The 19,574-nt window shown below is 33.0% G+C and overlaps 1 protein-coding gene across 1 annotated transcript in view; it reads right to left on the minus strand.

The window, feature by feature from the left end:
• LOC116433776 (zwei Ig domain protein zig-8) overlaps nucleotides 1-19,574 on the minus strand; it is a 129,693-nt gene that overhangs the window by 75,109 nt on the left and 35,010 nt on the right. Inside the window, exon 2 of the mRNA XM_031992254.2 lies at nucleotides 3,835-4,076. Within this exon, the coding sequence (XP_031848114.1) occupies nucleotides 3,835-4,076 (242 nt within the window). The remainder of the gene's footprint in view (nucleotides 1-3,834; nucleotides 4,077-19,574) is intronic.

Consider the following 19,574-nt stretch of genomic DNA (forward strand, 5'->3'; position numbering starts at 1 on the left):
GCGTCGAATCTTAAACGCGATCCATATAATGAGAACGACCTAACGTTCGAACATCGAAATTTCATTAATGACACGTTACGACTGGTTCACGAGTGTTGAATATGTCATTAAGCTTTCCATCCGTCGTGTTTAAATAATGTTCGGCAATAAATATCGTCTTTAGCTAAGTTATATACATTTCCAAGATAATCATGCATGGATAATCGGGTTAGTCGACACTGTCGTTAGCAGTAATAGCAACAGCAACGACATTAATAGCCTAATATTACGTCGAGACGAGCGCGACTGAGGTTCAGCGAAGTGCAACGTATTCAAAATATAACTACTCCTGCCGAATGAGTTTCTGTAGAGTTTAATAATCGCTGCAATGTTCTAAGGCGGTTCGAGTAAATGCGACTGAAAAGATCATAACTGTCGCGGATAATAATCAATCTAATACTCCTACGCACGGAATGTAACCCCTTGCCTCGCACTGAGCGACTCGTCATAATGAATCAAAGTACGCTGTGTTTATTTTCTTAAGATCTGGCTCGGAGGATCTTTCGTTGGTGCACAAGGAATGTTAAATAAATAATTCGAAATGCACTGCGCAAAGATTCAATACAATTGTATATATGACAAACTTAGCAATACAAGGATAACGATGTTGCGGATGTTAACGATTGATGTACGAAAGTTCTCTCGCCAAGATTGCAGGTATACAGTGACCTCTCGTAAATATTACCGGAGTCACCCGGAGAAATCTCTGTCGTTCGTCCGTACGACTTTGAATATCTGAAGTTTCGGCCTAAGACAACTACTTTTAACCAGTTAACTGTGTTTCACGAGTATACACGACATCGTAAAGCTTGATACTAATCCTTTCAGCAATGGATTCTTTATTTTTTCACATAAACATGTAAGTCTTCTTTGTTTCGCTTTGATCTTTCATTGAAATATACTCTACGTGCATTCGTCCTGCGTTCGATGAGTACACGCTGCATTTTTTTATTTTATTGCGCGCAGAACGAGAGGTTTTTCCAACTAATTCCCACAGTTAACTGGTTCAAGCTGTGCTTGGCGGAGTGACGATGAGGATGAATTTCCTGATTGGTGGATTCTGTATTTCGTGATCAGCGAGGAGGCTTTCTGTTATTCACGCGCCTCCAACGTAACGGTCATCTTCAAGTTGTGGCGTGACGTATCCAGGAATTGCCAAAGTCCTGATTTCAGTGCTATTTTACAATGTACTGCAATAAACTAAAACTATATCCTTCTATACCTGTGTCGCGCGTTCAGGTTTACAATTTCGACTGTTATATTTACTATCTATGTTTAACGAAGCAGCAATTTAACTATCATAAACCGACTGCAGTAAAACCATAGATAAAGTCTAAACAACTCGAATGAGACTCAATATATTTTCAACATTTTTTAACCCTCTGCACTCGAAGGAGCATCTTCAGAAATTTGATTCGATCCCACAGAATGATGAAACTTAAAATTCAATATTAAATTTTATATAATATGACACATGGAACATGCAAATAAAATACTTCTGTCCCTTAATTTGCGGAAGATATTTCTTTATATTAGTTGCAAAGAGTCTTATTAATGTTTCATCAGAAAATAATGAATATTGAGAAAACTACCGTCGAATGCAAAGGGTTAAAGCGACTTTTTATATATTTTGCATTTTACACTGTGGTGAACGATTTGTAATAATCGAATTCTACTTATTTTCAAAGATTAACTGAAATATTAATATTAACTGAAATTGTGTACCTAATACACGAGTAACAATAAATTATTTGACGTAATCAGATTTCACGTAAACCGTCAATTGAGTGGAATTTTGATTTACTGAATACAGATATTGTATTTCTAAATAAATCTAACTGAAAAAGTGCATGAAACTTAATGAAAGTATATTAAAAATATATTACAGCCTTGCACATGCAAAGTTCCCACTAAAGAAAATTCATGTTTTTCTAAACAGTTCTAAATAGTTCTAAAGAATCCATATTTTTGATCGAATGAAACGAGAATCCCAATCAATTATATTTTAGAACAAAGCTGAACATAAAATATGCATAGAATTCTCTTTTTTCAATAAATGATAAAGGACAAAGTTGTGTTTAGAAGTTTCCAAAACGTCCATTTTTAACCCTGGAAAACTGAACTTAAATTACTGGTACTCTGTAACTAAACAATCGACTCACAGAGCACAAATTGGAGACACGAATATTTTTATATCTATTCTATTTATCTATTTATAAGAAACGATTCTACCAGTTACCACATATTTAGGTATATTACACATTTCTTTTCCGCATTCCTTTCGGTTTTCTTTCCCCCGTGCTCGCCCCCGAACAATTTTCTTTCCGTAGGAAATTAGAAAGACGATAATTCACGATTAATTCTGAGCTGCACGACTTCGTTGCCGTAGGATAACCTACCACAATTTATTTTAATTAATTCCTTTGTGATCGTCCCCGTCGTTCGCCGTTCGGGAAGAGACTTTCAGGAAAATTGTACAGTCGCCTATCATCGGAACCATTACCTCTTTTCAATTGAATTCAATGCCTACTCTCGTTATATTTTTCTCGGTCAAATCGAATTTAAATTATAATCTCTGATCAGATACTGCGCAAACATACCGCCGCAATTTCTCTTTACACGGGGACGGTTCTATCGCTGGTATTTGTAGATTTAAAACGCGGAGTGCTTGAATAATTACGGTTGAACAGGACTAGACAATTTCTTAATCCGCGCGGAAGAAGAGGACGTACTTTCACGGTGAAGAACGAATTCGGAACTTATTTAAATTTAAACAATGTTTTTAAACTGTTTAAATTTTAAACGAAGCTCGAGATAATTAAACGACCTGATTCGAATGGGATGCGCATTGTTTCAAATTTTCTCGGAGTCTTCTTGGCAAGCGTAGAACTATGTTCCTAAATCAAAGTTCAAACACGGACAGTGGTTTTGTGAAATCATTTTGGTTAATTGATCCAACGGCATAAATTTGACTTGCTGCTGATGGCAATTTCATTCATTAACGCGGTGAACGCCACGGGACACCGGTGACCTCAGACCAAATCGAATTACTACAGTTCGATCGATTAAACGATCATTATTTGAAAACATTTCTGTATTATAGATAATACTACCTAATGTGGTAACATTCAGCTAGATGAACATGCAATAATAATAGAATTCAATCAAGCGATTTAATATTATATTTTTACCATTTTGTGTAGTTTGCTCTATGAAATCGTGTTAAACGTGTTAAACCAGTGAAATACTGATTGAAATCGGACTCGAGTCAATGCTAACAAGAAAACACGATTTTTTTATATAATATCGAATTTTGATGAGAAAAGGAGACCTTATTTGATGGTCTAAATACAGAAAAAGTGTTTCTTATATTTCTTTTGTGTTTAAATATGAAGATAAACAGAACTGTTTCTGATGTAACACAAATTCTCTTTCATTATCTATAAATTGTCTATTTATACACCATAATTTCTTTAAACGAAGTTTTATTTATCCTCATTTATAAACATAAAACAACATTCTTTGTATTTCTTTTATTTTTGAAAATTAAGATAGACAAAACCGTTTGAATCGAAAACATATCCTCCTTCATTACCTGTAAATTGTCTATCTATATAATATAGTTTCTTTAAAAAAGATTTTGCCGAAACATATTCTCTTTCATTGTCTATAAATTGTCTACTTATACACCATAATTTCTTTAAAAAAAGTTTTGTGTATCTTCGTTCTTAAAGCTAAAAGAAATATAAGAAACATATTGTTTATGTGACAACCCAACAGACGCAAGGAACTCACGGTTTTATCCTGGAGCAAGGATATCCTGCAATCGAGCATGGCGCGGCCACCGGACTGAACGGTCATATTCTTCCCTTCGCCTTCGAAGTGAGGGCCCCACCGATGATCGTGATAATGCTGATGCTTGTTCAGCGTGCTGTGCGCGTCGAAGATGTAATACAGCATCGGTGCATCCGTCGGTACCGATCGCTTTGCCGTCGTCGTTGATTTCGTTGACACTGAATCCGTTACTATTGGCAGATCTGAAACAAACCAAAGTACGATCGTGAAAGATGGATGTTGAAAATAGGCAATTTTTATGTGACCCTCGGAACGAACAGTTTTACTGCAGTATAAAAATCACCTATTTTTAACAACCTCCTTCAGTCCAATTATTAACTGCTTATTAACTCCCTAAGTGTTAATTCCTTGAATCTTTAACCCTTTGTGCTCCTACGTTGAGCGTGACTCGACATCAGTTTTATTCACATGTGTGATTCTTTGTCAAGATATTTTTAAAATAAATTATATTATTATGTTATTTTAAATATTATTAGTAAGAAGAATCGTCGCCACTGCTCTCTTACAAATTAACTATTTTTTCAAATGCATTTCAAATATCGTAACAGTACAGAGCTATCGAGGAAAAAATGATAAAAAAATTCGGAATTATTCTAGTTGTTTCGTAGTAGTAGGAGTTTTTATTGTAATTTTTAGTTATAATTGCTAGTAGCTTTTAAGACTTTGTAAATAATTAGAATTATATTTATCTCATTCGTATCTCTACACATTTATTTTATAAAATACGATCGTTCGTATGACGAAAAAGATACAATATCCGATTTTGAAATCTTTTATAAGATTTTCTTATACGTTATAGGTCAACAGTTTTTGTTAGCTCAATATTCTCCTCTTGTAATAATAGCCATACAATTTTTATTAAAACGGTGTGTTTTCTTTTCGCAAATCCGAATTACTAGAGCAAAAAATTCAAAAGTTTCATCCAAATTAAAGTCAAGGAGTTTGCTACAGTGTTTCTTGTTACTTTTTTCATCCTTTTACCTCTCATTAACTTGGATTAACTTCTACTGTGGACTTACTTTAATTTTATTTCTTGTTTTCTATTTCCACACGATGTTCTACCGTATTACGTTTTCCCGTACAACGTTATGTAGAAATGTAATATCACTTCAGAATTGACACGATTTCACGTCAGCGATAGTAGTTTCATATTTAAGTTATTTTTCAACTGTCGTGATAGTTTTGAAACATATGAGTATAAACAAAGTGAAATAATTCGAATAAATAAATATTACACACATTATGAATGTAGATAAGATTTTCACTTTGATGTTGACTTACTTATAATTCGATACTCATTTATTTTTTATAACAGCTGTATTATCGAATTTAATTTTCTTTTCTGTTACTCAATTCTTTATTCGCTTTCCTCCAAATTTTAGAACATCAGATTCAAATACGTTAAATTTTCTTTCACATAAAAAAATAACGTGCCTTAAGCATTCTTGTTTTTATAAATATCTATATGTATTTTCGAATAACACTTTTTACCCGTATTTCTTTTATGGCGTATAACAATGGAAGCCGTTTTCACAGAGGATTTTTCGTGGAAATTCAGGATTAACTAGTTTTCCAAAGTTATCGACGATCGATATACCAAGTTTTCGTGCAGAAATCGTTTGATATTTTTTTCGTTTGACGGACGATTGCATTTTCGCTTCGTTAATTTCTTCACTCGGCTTATCGATTCCTTTACAACATTTTTGTGTATGTTAGATTTAGAGGAAGGTGGTGCAAGAAGGAAACGTTAAGAAAAAATTGCTCTCTAATTTTGTCGACGTGTCTGTGAAAGATACTGTGTGTATGTCCAATTATATTTTTACATGATTTCGATTGAAAGTAGGCATCAATGACTATAAATGTCGAGGAAAATATATGAGTACGCATTATTAATTTGTTAAGAAAAACAACAAAATTATAGGCATATTATATATTAATCTTGTTTACAAAGTGTAATAATTAGTAATAAAAGAATAATACTTCATTCGAATTCAAAAGAATCGAGTAATATTTATATAAAGAGAACTAGCTACGTAACTTCGCTAATTACCACAGCATATAAAAAGATATTAACTTTCCTCAGAACTAATTATCTATTTAAAATACATTATATACCAATATAATATAAATATATTTAATATATTTAATATACCAATATAGAAATATAATTTTTATAATAACTATCCTCATAATTCAGTTTTCTGAAAATTAATCAGTACATAATATAATAAATTGAGTTTAAAATCTTCACCACAAGTTTGTTACGTTATTGCACGGTAAAGGGTTAGATTACATAAGCTTCACGTTCCTATAAAAATTTTTTGATCGAGTTTTAGTTATTTTGTCTTTCAAATCGAACATGCACATTGTGTGGCATTCTCAGGTTTTCCGAGCTGGATATATCCGTCTGTGACGAATTGACATCAAACACAGTATCTCCGTGTACCAAGTGAGCTGCAACGTGAGTTCATCACGAGAGAGAGCCGCTACCCCAATTGGTACAGCAGACTTCCATTCTGCCAAAGCTGATCATCGAGAGAAATGCTAGGCCCTCAGGACTTTAGAGTCGAACGAAAGTGTATGTCTGCGGATAAACATGTAGGGTACATTGTAGCAATCTGCCATAGGGTCAATAATACACGTCAGTGCACATACGTGCTCGGATTAGTGTAATGTTTACTGCATTTAAAAGATATTTAGCACGTTCGCTGCCACGAAAAGCGTTTCGGCGTTTTATGTATCACCAATTTCTTTGTAGCAACGATGATTTACGTCACGTTATCTAGTTATTTAGGTTATTCGACATTTTTATTCGATGTTAGTTATTTTACACTTTATAGATTAGTGATTGAAGACTTTATAAAAGTTAATGTTTAACACGTCAAATACCATGTTAGTTATCGATGACTGACGATTCTGAATTACTTGGAAACAATCGTAACATGCAAGATAATCGATATCGAATCAAACAGTTTAATAAGGTAACTAAGTTGACAACAGTGTAATGCAAAGATTGTAACGCCAAATAGTGAATAATTGTTGCTACTTTTTTTTGCTAAAAAGGATAACCGTACAGAAGAATGGTCAAGATTTTTGTGGCATTTAACGTGTTAAAATTTCAATGGGGCGGTGGTTATGGTTTTTTTTTAGATAAAAATAAATTGTTCTATGAGAAAAATTCGTTTAAGTTACTAATAGTTCCTTAACCATAGTTTCGCTAAACATGTTCTACATCGATTTTTCGTATAATGATTTTGTAATATTAAGATTTATTATGAACCTCGTTGAAATATAAATTCTATAATAATTTTTTATGACTCAAACTGGCATAGCACTTTGAAAATTCACTTGCATTACGCACAGTTTCCCGTAAACTATGATATTAGTAATTTAGCGAAGCAGGATTGCTCAAGTCGCAAACTGTGTAACAGACCCGGAGAGTTTGGTAATAGTGTTTTGAACTAATTACTTATTTATTTAATTTCATAAGTAGAACATAATTTCTGATTACTACTGGTTCACGGCGCAAAGTTTGTATTATTAACGCTTACAGTTTGGTATAAAGAATGTATTGAATTATCATGATCAGAATTCATCACGTCTAATGATTTCTGTAATGATTGGATTACAATTTGGAACACTTCGGATGATTAATGCATAACAACGTATCGATTTCGAATTCACAGAAATTTAACTATTTAAATTCATTAGTAATGGGTAATATAATATATACTGTTCAAATATTGGGTGTTTCGGAAATTAATTATACATTAAGAACATTAAAACAGAATGCCATACATGTAATTACAATATGAATTTATCTCAACGTTTCCAAGGGAATAATTAATCGTTTATTGGATAAAACTTGTGTAGAACAATTTACTATCATTGAAATTAGTTAGGGAATCGATTGGATTGTTTGGTTGTTTATGTAATATATTGTTTAAACTTCTAATGAAATTCTAGTATTCAAAGTGATTAAGAACATAAAGTAAGTAATATTTATAGAAATATTTTTTTGAAAAGATTCTGAACATCATTGCAAATACTTCGATTAAATTGCATTAAATGCATTAATAATAAAGCTAAGCGTTAAAACCATTACTATACATGTAGTAACTTTTGACACTTTTCATCGAATGTGAAAGTGAAATTCAAAAAATTGATTTGTTTTTCAATTGTGTCAGAACCGTACTTAAGTACTGTTTGACAGTTAATCGTATGACTAGATATCAATCACAAGCTATTTTTATATTTGTTAAAATATTTTAATATTTTATTTCATCACTTATTATGTCATTTATTGCTGGTAATATCATAAGTGCAATAAATAAAGTCAATAAGAATTATGGAATAATAGACACATAGATATATTTCGATACAGTAGTCTTCATAATTTAACTGCCTATGCAATTCTTGTTGCCATCGATTACTGAAAATAGCTCAAATTGTTCGGCTGATTTATACTTGACATTAATTATAACAATTACTGTGTTAGTTAATTTTAAGCTTATTAAATCTAGAGCAGTTAACTTGATTATTATTGGAATCCGGATAATTTATACGAGCCAGAAATTCAATACTCTAGAATGCACAGCTTGTTTGGGCTTTTGTTGGAAATTTACAATTATGCTTCTTAATTACAGTGGCTTGCATAATTTCTTGTTTAACTAACAAACGGACAACTGTGCAATCACGTAATTAGATATACTATCTGTATGCGTCCAATTATTGGACACGATGTTTCAAATCTCTTTCAACCGGAGGTAATATAAGAAATATTCTTTAGTACTATGCTAACAACAACATATGTTTAAATATACAGCGGCTGTACAGTCATAAATTAGCATACCTATTAACCGTTGCACTCGGAATGCCAGCTGTACTAATTTTACATATACATAAAATTAACGGAATTCCATTCTACACGAAAATACATGACTAAATGAGACAACAAAATTCTATCATTTGAAATCCCATTTCCGAGGAAATTTACTTTGAAAATTTCTAAATCGCCTCTGCATTTAATTAATTACCGATCAATCGGGTTTCAATTGGATTTTCCCGAAAATCACATCCTCATTGGAAACATTTAATTATATTGTTTCGCGGCGCAATTTCCGGAACGGCATCTCAATGCTCTCAATTCTTCAGTTGTCATTGAGATGAACTCATCATTGAGACTTTCAATTTTCAATGCGTCAGAGATTTTCTTCCCCAATTCACATGCTGTTCTTAGCACAGGATTTTTTAACTCACGAGATTGTGTCTCCTGACAATAACAATTATTCCCGTAAAGAAACCATAATCATCAACACGTTGAATGCCGCGGAGGTCACCAATGACCCCCAACCAAATCGAATTAGTATAACTCAATAGTCAATAAAATACAGGAAACATTTTTTTTAACACTTTACTGTCATCCAAACTCGGCTGATTTTTCCCATCAATTTAAAAATTAATTTTCTTGGTGACGTATCGAACGAACTGAATTTTATTAGATGAATTATCCCTTTTCGCTCGAAAGTGTTTCATTAGAAATATTCAACATTTTCAGTTAAGATATGAGCAACACTTTTGAAAATTAAATTAGTAAGAAATCATACATAAATGAAGAAGCTATTTTATTTCAGTATTTCACATATTGATGCATTATACGAAGCTCAATATCAGACACCAAAGTTTATAATTTTATATAAAATCATGTGGCAACTGGGAGTCGCCTCGTAAAGCGTTAAATACAAAAAGAACAGTACAGCAATCCTTATGAATTTCGACTAATAATTTCTGTTTAATGATACACATTACACCGCGTGATTCTGTCAACAATCATGTTCACTGTAAAGTTATAAAGGTTCACAAGTAGAAGCACGCATCCCTGCGTGATAAGGGAAACTGTATCGGTCGTTTGGGAGTGGTTATCCCGATCACGAGCGGTAGATAAAGTGTTAAGTGATCCCGTATTTCGCGATTACGCGAATCTAGAGTCGGAAAGTTAATCCGGAATGTGTTATCGATTCCATTGTTTTCGATATCGGCGGGGAATAAATAAGACGCGAAACAGGCGGATAGGTACAAGTTTGATGCCGTCCTGTCGGCGTAGCGCGATATTTCTTCGAGTGCAGCTTCGATCGCGTGCGCCACATCGGAAAACAATAAATACATATAACGCTTAGATATTTGTCTGTCTGTATCCTCGAAAGAACATGCACGATGCTTCACGCTAATATAAAGTTATGTGCACAGCGAATTCACCGTAAATGTACGCTTCCCTCTGTATTTCCCTTCGACCTTCTTCTCTATTTAAATATTTAAGTTTCAACCATTTATCTTCTGCTGGTTGCTTCCAGGCGAATCTAATTTCATTCCCAACGAATTTCGAGTTTTAAATTGAGTGATGTATCGAACCTCTTACAGTTTGATTGAATGTAAACGTAATAATGATTTGAAAGTAAAAGAACGAATAGTTTGTGGGAGAATCGAATGGTATCGAATGGAGATATTGAGATTTAACACGTTTAGTGCCATGTGTACCGTATATGGTACACGCCAGTTTCTGTAAGAAAATATTTTTAAGGGACACATGGTCACAAAACGGTGAGAACATAAAGGAACAATATAAAAATATATAAAAATTACCAAAACCTTGAACTACTTAGTATGTTATTAATACAATCAATACAGTTCCCAATTAAAATATAACCGAAATTTCCGTGGCATGGAACGTGTTAATTAAAGAGGTTAATTGATTTTTTATTCTTGAATCTCTTACATACATAAGACAAACAAAACTTGTATCTTGATTTAATTCAAGAAAATATGAAACGCAAAATAAAGTTGTTTAAATTAGATAAAGCGACGGTTAAATTTGATGACATTTTGTCCGGTAACCATTGAACGGATGTATTCGAAAAATAATGACCATGAATGCAGATGGAGAAGTTACTCAAAGAAATGTTCTTACAATACAATTTTTCTCACGAAAGTTTGGTCAACATTTGCATCGCGGACGGAAGGAATTCCTCTTCTCGGGCTAATCACGATAAACGCCTAGAAGTTAGAGGGAGAATTTTTTCCGTGAATATCCCGAGAACCTCGTGTTGAAGAAACGAATTGGAAAAAGGCGTGTTCCAACGACAATACCAACTTTCCTGTCCCGACGCGGTATTAACCGTGAAAACTTTCGCGAGTATTTCGCGAAGTTGCGGTAGCGCCAAGTGGAGGGAAGGGATGAGGATAATCTCGCGAGGAAGTCGCACGTCAAAGGGGATCAGTATGCGACCAAGCGCGAAATTCCTTTGCCTCCTCTTTTTCCCGCGGCACGATGCTCCATTGAGTTTCTGTTTCTGCCTTCTATTTTCATCCTCCTTCTCAACCTATTTTTTCTGCGCATTCTATTTATCTTTTGAGAGCAGGCGGTCGCCTCCCACGTTTGTTTGTATTTTTAACTTCATCTATATTTTCGTTTTCATCTCATATTGTTCCCCGGCCATTGTTTGTTTTCGCGTTAACGAATGCGAAGCGTATTTAATTCGAAAACATTCATCACGTAATACAGTTGAAATAAAACTCTTCGTTGAAAAATTAATTAAGCATTTTCATCGAATTTTAACGTTCAACGTGTCGCGATTGGTCAAACGGCCGATATTAACCCTTTGAGTGACAGGGAAATTTTCATGTATATTCGAGGAATGCCTGACAATTTTAAACAAAGGCGTATGATTATGATTAAAATTGTTATTTTAGTCAATTTTCGTCTGAAGTTCATACAGTTTTGACATAATATAAAAATCAATGAATACAACCAATTTTGCTATTAGTTACTAATTTGTTACAAATGAGAATATTTTTATATGAGTAGTAGTTTTCAGGTTTTAATGCTTAAAGGGTAAATTTATGTGTATAATTAACACCAAACGAGTCAAAATGACTTATTCCTGATTTCTTCTTCCTTATTATTAGAAAATAACAGATGTTTCTCTGAGAAATTATTACAGCAATCGGTTTATCAATACGCGAACTGAATTATAAATCAATTAAAGTCTCAATAGATGCACTCTTGAAGTTTCTATAGAGTAATTTCAAAAAGTCAATTTGACTGCAAAATTTAATCAAAATTATCCATTAACGATTTCTTCTATTTGCAAGTGTTATGGAGGTAACACATGTTTTTCTGAGAAATGATTAAAGAAATTGATTTAGCAATACGCGGACTGAATTAAAAATCAATTAAAGCTTCTATAAGGTTAATGCAGTCACTTTAATTCAATAATAAATAAGATTCAAAACGTGCTAACAGATTTCTCCTAATCACCACTATTCACTACACCGTGAAACGTCTGTGGCCGACTGGATGTTCCCAACCAAAGTTGTTTGATAATGAGTTTTGGTAAACTTTCTTCTGTGGATTCCACCTCAGTCACTTTAAGTGACATGAAACACTCGCGTAATCATCGGCTAGCATGGGCCTCGGTGGTGGGTCCTACACTCCTCAAGGGTGGGACTTCCTCTATCCTTGGAATGTATGAAAAATTTCACCGTGACATACACGCATTTTGGAGGAACAACTTTTCGTTGTGTTACTGTTAACCTTTAACGTTGAAACTACCGAGCAGTGAAACTGATTTGTTTGAATTCCTCTATAGAAACTCCAAAAGTGCATTTACTGAGACTTCAATCACTCATAACTTAGTTTGCTAATTGCTAACACAATTTCTGTAGAAATTTCTTACAGAAACATCTGTTTCCTTTTCAATCATTTGAAAAGAATAATTTAGGAATCGGTCGTGTTGATTTATCTGGTAGTTTTAGTGTTAATTAATTTACTATTCAGTTTGCGCATTGCTAAATCAGTTTCTTTAATAACTTCCCACAGAAACATCATAAAAGAAGAAATAAAAACATTATAAAAACATTATACTTGTTTGAGAAATTATTCAGAAAATCAATTGAAATCTTAATAACTACACACTTGTGGCTCTCATGAAGAAATTAGAAATTCAGTTCAAGTACTCGGTAGTTTCAATGTTAATTTAACTTAGTTGTAATTACATTAGATTAGACTAATGCGCGCAATTATCAATGACAAAGGAAGAATTGTGAAACTTTAATGACATACCGTTCAAAACGATGATATACAAAAGCCACTATAATGGCATAGAATAGCTAAACATTAATAACATCTCAAGGAAACATCTGTTATCTTTTCAATAATTCCAAAGGAAGAAATCAGAAATGGACCATTTTGACGTCTGCTAGTTTTAATGTTAAAACAAATGATTTCAACTAAGCTTTATGCTATTACTCTAAACCAGCGTTCAAACTGCAGCTGGGTTATAACATTGCATATGTATCGAGTAATGACATATTTTTCTTTTCTTAGACGTTTCTTAGACGTTTCGCCAGCATTGGTATATTACTTTCCATTCGGATGCTTTTTCTTTGTTTCCGCCGTGGAAATTTCCTGCTGCCCGGAGGAAAGAAAACTGATGGAGAATTCCGGTGAATCTGTCGAACGTGTGTCCCGGATACCGAGCAGGAAGCGCCGGGCCCCGGGTTCCCCTTATCCGTTGAATATGAAAATCGTTATTCGTCGTATTGACATTGGTACCCGGCCCTGGTCGCGCTTCAGCCTTCGAGATTTCCGATTTTTCCGTGGCTTTCCGAGGCGTATCTGTATGCGTGGCTTGCGTGTGCGAATATTTAAACGGCTAGTCGAATCGATTTCCGAAAAATTCACTCGCAACCAACCGACCGCAACGTACCAACCTTCAGGCACCGTTCTAAATCTTTCGTTCAAATATGTCGTGATTGTTATATACGCCGTGTCGCGAAGGACGGTTCATCGAAACGTTTCACACCGACTTACGATCTTCTGTGTCAATGGTTTTAAACACGGTAGAAAGCTTTCAACGGATGGTTCAGGAAATATGTCAGAAAGTAGTGTCATATGATTGATGAAGTGGTGGGAGTAGTCATAAATATCTTTCGTTCGTGAAACTAATGTTTAATGTACACATCAATGGGTTTCTTAGTCGACGAATGCACGAATGATATAATAGATTGCGCTTCAACGCGTTTTGAAAGATCTTGGATTGTCAGTAGTAAAGACTAAGTAATAAATAGTAGAAGCTGGTAGCTGGGGAAAAAATTTATGAAACGTTATACTAAATTATTGCATTGAAGGTAAAAACATTGCTCGATGAGAATGTTGTATATATAAATAATCACGATTGCTAAGTTTTGTTTGCGCAATTTCATGCGAATAAATTGTCCATACAATCGGAGAAGAATCTTGGTCAGCATTAATTGATCACACTAAATAAATCGAGATTATCGTATCGAAGTTTAATCATCCTTAATCACTATAAATTTTTAAGATGAGTTGACTACTAGTGTTCGGAATATGTCAAAAATGTGAAAAAATTATTAATGCAGCAACACATTTCAACATAGTTTTGCCAAGTGTCATCAACAAATTGGAACTTCATATATATATATGATAATAATATAAATATTCATATAAATTAAATATAATGGACGATATGTTAAAGAGACAACCATCGAGATCTATATTTACGACTTTGATTTTGATTTGAAAGGACGATGGTTGAGTACGTTACTCCTCAGTTACGGGTCACTCTTTGTATGGTGCGCCATTAAAATATTGTACATGATTTCTAAATCTGTCTGAGTTCATTCTATTCAACAGATTCTATACAGCATAAAATTCCAATCACATCTTGAAATGTAAGGTATGAATTTCCTGGCGAAATTTTATGTGGACCACTCTATATACGAAATATAACAAAACTTACTATCGGACTTCTGCAATGTGGGTAAACTTGTGCAATGCAGCGTATGCATTGAATATATACCGAGCATAGAAATTCAGTATTGTCGAGGAAATCTGGAGCGTCCTTATCTCAGAAAATCCAAAATTTAAATTCCATAATCTCAATAGTGCTACACATTGGAACCATGTGACAGTCACTATAAGAACATAAGGATTCTTTAATTTTTTATTCTTCTTCTATAAGCACTAGTAAGGTTTCCCTAAAACCAACGAAATCAGTGTCATTAGTACCAAGTTAATTATGAAATCGAAATATATAAACATATTATCTAATCAAGTTCATATGATTGTAAATAGAACAACAATTTTTACTTTCAATCACGAAGACATCACTGAGTGGTGAGCAAAAGTTTCCCAAAAATATAATGCAACATAAGAAAATGATAACATTAGTATTACGAAATCTTTGTTCGTGAAATTGACTATTGGGTTGAAGAAAAATATTATCCGTAACTTACAAAAATATGAAAACTTCAACGAACTTACAACAGTATGGAAGTGGGGGATATGTAAAAAGTGAAACTCGGTTTAAGTCGGATGTATTCGGAGAAGGTATCGTGATAACTATAGTTACATTGGGCCAAGAAGTTTCGATATTTATTGAATGCGCAGAGCGGACAGGAACTTGGGAAGTTTAAATTATGCTTGTTAACACTTTATCTACTGCTTGTGATCGTTACGAATGCTCCCAAATGACCGATATAGTGTCCCTTATCGCGTTGGAGTGTACGTTTCTACTTGTAAACCTCTGTAACTTTAAAATCAAAGCATAAAGGATTCCGATTGTGTTGTTTTCATCTCTTTTCTTTTAGAGCAACGTAATTTTAATAGATTGCCAGTCGTTAAGTAGTCAGATTCTAAAAACCGATTATTTGTGACGGCCGTAATCCTATATTTTACGTAATCAAAATGAAATTAATCCTATGGATGTTGTTATTAGAAATTATAAACTACGACGTTATATTTAAGAACACACTGACTCGTTTCAGTTTCATTTTTCTAATACTTTGTTTAGATTTATTGGATTGAAGAAAATATTATAATTGAGGAGAATATTAACAGAATAGCGGTAGATAAAGTGTTAACACTAGAGTTAACCCCTTTGTCCACTCTACTTTAAGTACAAATTTATATTCCAGATAATATTGGTAATAGCAAAATAGTTTTCTACTTTGATCGATGTGCATCGAACAACATTGATGTTTATTAAACTAGTCCCGAAATCTTCATCAAGTTTCTCTCGTCATTGTATGGCAAGAGTTTAAGAATTGGGTCAATTTGACTCATATTTTTATTCATTTACTCATTTACTCAATACCGCGTAAACATTATTTAGTAAATGTTTGGATCAATTTTACTGATGCAGATATACGAATATGTATTTTAATGGTTTTCTTTTAAGCCTCTAATATTTAAAATCTAAATGAACGAATATCAATTTTCCTAACGACGGCAGAACAAACTGCACAGTAAATGTCCGCGAATCTAGTGTTAATACAGGTGACATACAATACTTCCCAAATAAAACATGCGGAACAAATACAGGGTGTTTGGAAATTGTCGCGCACAAATGAAAGGACATATACAACTCACTAATCCGAGTAAAAATACTCCAGAAAAATTGGGTCGAAATCTCGACGGTATCAGATGTGAAAATAGGTTATGTTTGAAAAAAATACATAGAGCCCGAATCGAGAGCAACGAATTATTTTGAAAAAATATCAGCGATACGAAGAAATGTGTTAAATGAAAGTTACAGGGCGTGAAATACTATATAGTATGACAGAGAGTATTTGACCGTGAGGCGACCTTGAAACGTTCTGCAAAGGTAATTTGAAATAAAAATCTATAGTTTCTATACTATATTTTTGTAGTCTACATTCAGACGTTTCCAAACCATAGAAATGAAATGTTTTCAAAACCATTATCAAAGTTGCCTTTGTTCTGCTGCGATCTTCACTTGCAAATACAATAGTCTGCAAGGAAATATTTCAGAGAGAGGTCATTTTACTTCGAGGAGAATATTTTATGATGGTTACAAATTTGATCTAGATTGAAGTGTTTGGATAATTTCAAAATGACCTTGATTTTAAAAAATGTATCATATGATTGTCTCTGAAGATCATTTTAGATCATTTATTGTCATATAAATATAATTGTATACATTAATCGAAATATTTAATTAATTGTCAACATCTGTTATTTATATAATTTTATATTCTGCAGTTGTACCGAAGCATTACTTGAGTTTCTAGCCCTTATCAGGTTTACCTTTACCGAACAAATTTCAAGGACCTATCAGGTAGTCGATTCGGCGAAAGTTGTGATTGTTTTCTTTTTTAATTCAAACACGAATCGAAGAATAATCACGCTACCACTATCGACCCATTTAGTAGGCAAGCTTTAATCGACCTATTTTTCAGGTCTTGCAAACACTCGGGATTTCTGACTTGGCGGTTTTCTTCGGCATTGCATCGTGTGCATTATTCCGCAAAATCGCGAGAAAATCTAGTCGTAAAAAAACGGTAAAATAATCACCGAGTGGCGAGGAGAGAGAATTGCGAACGAGATTACTTTTAGTTTGAAGGCTAAAGACCAATCAACGATGCTGCTTTCAGTATTGGTAAATCGTAGGGCTCAACGGGATATATTGGGCAAATACCAAAAGGACCGCAATGTAATTTCAGAAGCCGATTACGACTGCGAAACGAGGATTCGTTCGAGGGAAGATCAGATTTCTTTCCGTTAGCAAATACTCTCAAACATCCACGTATCTTTTATGCTGGTAATACCTCGATAATTACATGGAAAAATATTGGGTTTCATGAAATTTTAAGTAAACTTCACGTTAACCCTGTAGTTCCCGCGCAAAAGCTTTTAGGAAAAATATACGTATTTTTACAATATACGTTAACTAATTTATCATTTTTGAACAAAAATAAATGTTTTATGAAAAATGCTATTTTAGCTGTTAAAAACATAAGTGGTTACTAATATATCGATCTTATACTGATTAAATTCACACTAAATCATAATCTTTTGGAAAATTTGTTAACAATAATAAATTAATAAATAATAATGCTAATAATAATTGCGAATAATTAATAGAAATCGTTGATAGTTGTAAACAATAATTAATAAAAATCTTCTTTCTAAGTTACGAGTTCGAAAGGTATTTTAAATAAATTTAATTAAATTTTATTCAAACCTAATCGAAGTCTCAAATCAGACTAAGAGATTGCTAACATTTTTTTTATTTTAATAGAACGGTTTATTAATAGAACAATTTTATACATCGAATACGAATCTGAGAACCAATTTTCTCCTTCATCATCATCCTCTGAAAAGTGAAATTTCATGTTTCAAAAATCATCTGCGCGTTGATTGGAATATCCGATTGTATATTTCAATTTGTTTCATGTCACAAAGCTATTATCCTAATAGCTTATCGGCATAAACAGAATAATACGTTAACAAGTGGTAGAACTTTATTTATTAATGCATTCAGAAACGACATAATTCCGTTTTGTTTAAAACATTTCGGGAATTTTATTCTGTTTTCGATATTTTTTCAAGGAAAGTTAAAGTGCACTCGTATATTTATATACAAACAATGCCGTAGTGTCATTATGAATGGCGTCAATATTGAAAAATTCTGACTCGCTATTGAAATCGAGCAGCTGCTTCGACGCTGTATATGCTATATTCTAAATATGGTATATTTTTTTTGTCTTTGAACAAAATTCTTTCAATTCTTTTACCTCTCCAACTGTGAACAAATTTAACAAGAACACACACCGTACATACCAATATATAGTAAGAGACACTTAAAATTATTACATACCATAATAATTGGAAATCCATTAATTATAAATTGCTTTTATAAGATACTTAAAATCAATATAATTTAAGTATACATATGTAGACACATTTTCATTTAGTATATAAAAATTCTCAATTAATAATTTTGTTTGCAAAATGTGAATTCAATGTATTTAAAAACATTGGGGATATGTTTTAGACATGCTGTTCCAGTTTATTTGTAATGCATTCCCTCGGCTCTTATTTATTTTTAATGCAGTTTCATTTAAACGGGTTTAAAATTCATTTTACACGTGCACGATTTCATTGATATTTCAGTAATATGTCGGCGTGCATACTATGTACGAAAAGTTATGTAATACTTTGTGATATGCATCTGCGCAAAATGTGTTTCAGGACATCGGCGACGTAGAATTTCAAACTGCATGAAGTTCCATTCTCTCTGCACTTTGCTTCCTATTATTCTTTAATATGTTCAGGCGACTTTATTCTTTTATCTTCTCCGTGAACATAAATACGAAATTTCCGGCATGACGAAGTGAAAAACGTCATTACGATATGTGTTATACTAACTTCTTTACTAAACTACTTGGTTGGTTACTAAATTTTAACGTCTGTTACATTATCTGGTTCGATCCACACTATAATTCCATCATAAAATGGAAATACATTAAATATTTGTCCAAAAGTAAAAGCATTTATTATTTGGAATGCAATTATAATAATTGTGTGACATTCAAATACCTAATTATTTTACTTAGATCTCTTCCTATTTCAGTAATCAATTTTATCGAAGGTACCATGTAGAGAAAGTTTATTTCTTACCATTTCTATTACTTATTACTTTTGAAATGATAATTAAATAATTAACAGACGCAAAATAAAGAATAAAAAAGTAGACACAAATGATGATTAAATAATTAAAAGAGGAGAAAGATAAAAAATTAAAAAAGTGGAAAGAAATGATAATTAAATAATTAAAAGAGAAGGGAAAGAAAAGTCA

Source organism: Nomia melanderi, chromosome 14 (genome assembly GCF_051020985.1).
Source record: "Nomia melanderi isolate GNS246 chromosome 14, iyNomMela1, whole genome shotgun sequence".
Classification (NCBI taxonomy): Eukaryota; Metazoa; Arthropoda; class Insecta; order Hymenoptera; family Halictidae; genus Nomia; species Nomia melanderi.